Below are 3,299 nucleotides of genomic sequence, written 5' to 3' on the forward strand. Positions count from 1 at the left end.
CGGCGATTGCAGCAACGGTTGATCTCGTGACGTAGGCTGCGGCGTGCAGGTAACGGAGCGGCGGCGGCGGCAATGCTCGAAGGGGGGCGAGTTTGGGTTTGAAAAGCAAATGAAAGGCTGGTGTGATTGGTACAACTACCGGTATACAGTATTGTACCGGTATTAACTACATAGATCACATCGTGGACAATACACGGATGAGAGTTGGACAATAATTGCACTCAACGACTGGGTTGTTTTTATAAATTACCGAATGAAAATATTTTACATCATGGACATTACATGGAGTATTACATGGAAAATAAGCGGATTTGACGCATGGACTGTAGCATTTCCGTATTAATAATAGTGTGCCCGACCACCAACCAAAACCGAACTACGTATTTGGTGCGGTCATCACTTCGCCATGGGCAAGAAAAGTAAGGCAACCAGTGGCCGTAAGCGTAAGGCCGGTCATCTGGGCTTCCAGGCCGGCGAGATCGCCTTCATTGAGGATGAAATGGCGGCGCTGGCGGCTGAATACGGGCTAGACGTGGACGGTGACGTTGCTAGCCACGTACAGCAGCGCAAACAAAGCAAAAAGACGCGCAGACGGCAACTCCCGAGCGCCACGAGCGGCCATACAACCAGCAATTACCACTCTGGCAATAGCAACTTAAACAACATTAAGCTGCTCAAGGTTAATCCCAAGCAAAGCAAGCCTGAGGACCCCGCGGACGCCCACAAACTCGTCCTCAAGCGTCTGGCCGTCGTACTGCCCGATACTTGCGCACTACGAGCCTGTGGCGTACCTGGCTGTTCGTGCGTCAATGGCTCACGCTCTTTGGGCCTTCAGGAGCGCGACGACGGTGATAAAACCACGCGAGACCTACTCGAGAACGCCCAGTGTCAGAAATGCCAACACGGAGTTCTACAGCACGCGGTAGTTCTCCGAGAAGACGCAGAACCTGCCGCTGCATTGCCTAGTGGCGGCCAACGACTACTACAGACTCTGTTCCAGATTATTCGTCTTGGAAGGATAGGCGCCAGTATCTTAAAGAGCCGCGTATGGACCAAGTCCGCCTTAGAGCGTCTCGACGCTGTGCTCGCTCACCTCAAGAAACAATTCGCAGCTGGAGGGTCCCAGAACGGTCAAAAGTCATCCGACGAACTCCGTCAGGAGATGCAGCTGCTCACAGACCTCCAAGCGCAGCTCCGTAAGGCCCAACAAGCGGTGGGAACAGCATCTCGCGACCAACTGCCCATTTCTCTGGCCTGTGTGTGCGATCAAATGTACTTCCAGACATACTACGCTGCTCTTGTCCTCTACGGACGTGCGTGTGGCGCTGTGCCTGCGCCCGCAACGTATCTAAAAGACCTCGAGACGTTCACGTCGTCCCAATTAGAAACGTTTCTAAACCACGAATTGGCGGGCTCGGCTCGATTGCTCAAGTCTCTGGCACTCCCAACCACTTCATCGTCTTCCCAAGACGAAATAGCGCGTGAACGCTTGCGTGCGCAGCAACAAGAAGACCAGAACCCGCTGCTTTCTATCTTCCACGCTCGTCTCCGTGAAGGTGTTCGTTTATTCTACGAAGAAGGCGTCGGGATGGATGGAGAAATGGACGCTGTGCTAAGTGCTCCTAAGAGTGAACCTGTGGCTAGTAAGAAAGCCAAGAACAACAAGAAGAAACACTATCGTCGAGAGAGAAAGGACACAAGTAGAGACACAGACGTGTCGCTGCAGGAGATGCCTAGTTATCCTCTTCTAGCTCAGTGGCGTAACAATTGTAGGGACTGGTGCTGTCACTTGTACGCGTATGCGACGCCCACCCAGCAGGCGCTGGAGGTCATAGCGCAACACGCTCCTATCGTCGAAGTTGGCGCTGGCACGGGCTATTGGAGCTCACTCTTGCAACGTGCTAACGTGGACATTGTCGCGTATGATAAAGCGCCTCCGGGTGCTGACGGCAAGGAAGGCAACGCGTATCACGGTCACGTGCCGCCGTTCTGCTCCGTTGGACGTGGCGGGCCTGAAGTTCTGAGCCAAGAAGACATGACAGAGCGTAGTTTGTTCCTCTGCTACCCGCCACCGGGCGACGCTATGGCTGTACGTAGCCTTCAGCTGTTCCAAGGTCATGTAGTGCTACATGTCGGGGAGTGGCAGGGCGATACAGGAGACAGTCGCTTCGAGAGCGAACTCCAACGTCGCTTTGTACTGGAACAGGAGATCGCGCTGCCTAATTGGGGCAACTCAGCGTACGGATTGACCGTGTGGCGTCGTACGACGAAGGAGGTTGAGTCGATAGCGTGGCGTGCCATGAGCTGCTTCCATTGCGACAAGACATTGGCGGAGGCTGCGGATGAAGGAGAATTGCTGAGACGCTGTGTGGTCTGTAAGACGAACGTGTACTGCTCAGCAACTTGTGCGCAACGAGATGCTGTGGGCCATGCTGCAGAGCATGCTGCTCGTCTGGTGTTCCTGGAAGAACCGACCTCCTATGATCGAGTGTTTGAGAATGAAGCTTTCTATCGCGAGCTTAAGGAGCCTGATGTGGATGATACAGTCGTGGCTGTCAAGAGCAACTGGAACGCGCTGACGAAGTCGGATGTTAGGGATGCAGACGCTGATAGTGGTTCGAATGTCGAGGAGAGCGACGAAGACGATACGTTGACTGATAAGAAGACGACGTTCGCCTTCAACTTCGGCGCTTGAGAGCTAGAGAATTGTATCTAAGCTTACGCATAGAATCACTCTGCTTAATGTGTTTTTGGGCATGAAAATTCGTATAACCGACGTGTACCGTGGAATCAAGCTACTCATGTAAACTTTTTTTTGGTCTTTTACTTAAAATGCTTAATACTTATGTCAAAAAATGCTGAAATTGGACTAGAAATTCCGCGGCGATCAGAGCTCGCCAGTGTCAAAAATCTTCTGCGCGCATATCTTGGCTGCCCTGGTTGTTGTCAGCTGCAATATCTCCTTTCGCATACTGCGAGTACAGTATCCAAACTCGATATTTTGGAGGTAGTGCAACACATTTTCTTCCATTGCAAGCGCCAAAATCTTGTGCTTTAGTGTTCTTGGTACATTTTTGCTCTGGAATATAATATCCACTATCACCTGTGCACCCTCCACACGACCGCGAAATGCTGCTTTTCGGAACGCTCTTAGCATCGCGTCAGGCTTCGTCCACCGTTTGCCATACAAATATCTCAGCAAATATACACTCTTTGGGCTGTTGGTCCCCGCGAACGCATCACATATCGCATCAAAGGAAACGCGGGGGTCATTACACAGCAGCTCCGCAATTTCACTT

At 52.0% G+C, this 3,299-nt stretch overlaps 1 protein-coding gene across 1 annotated transcript; it reads left to right on the top strand.

Annotated features, from left to right (window-relative positions):
• Positions 1 to 379: 379 nt before the first annotated feature.
• Positions 380 to 2,695, top strand: PITG_11413 (uncharacterized protein; the record flags this gene model as incomplete). The annotated part of the gene is made up of 1 exon (XM_002900953.1): positions 380 to 2,695. The coding sequence occupies one exon, from the start codon at positions 407 to 409 to the stop codon at positions 2,693 to 2,695; it is 2,289 nt and encodes a 762-aa protein (XP_002900999.1).
• Between the last annotated feature and the right edge of the window lie 604 nt (positions 2,696 to 3,299).

Source organism: Phytophthora infestans, genomic scaffold, assembly GCF_000142945.1.
Source record: "Phytophthora infestans T30-4 supercont1.23 genomic scaffold, whole genome shotgun sequence".
Lineage (NCBI taxonomy): Eukaryota > Oomycota > Peronosporomycetes > Peronosporales > Peronosporaceae > Phytophthora > Phytophthora infestans.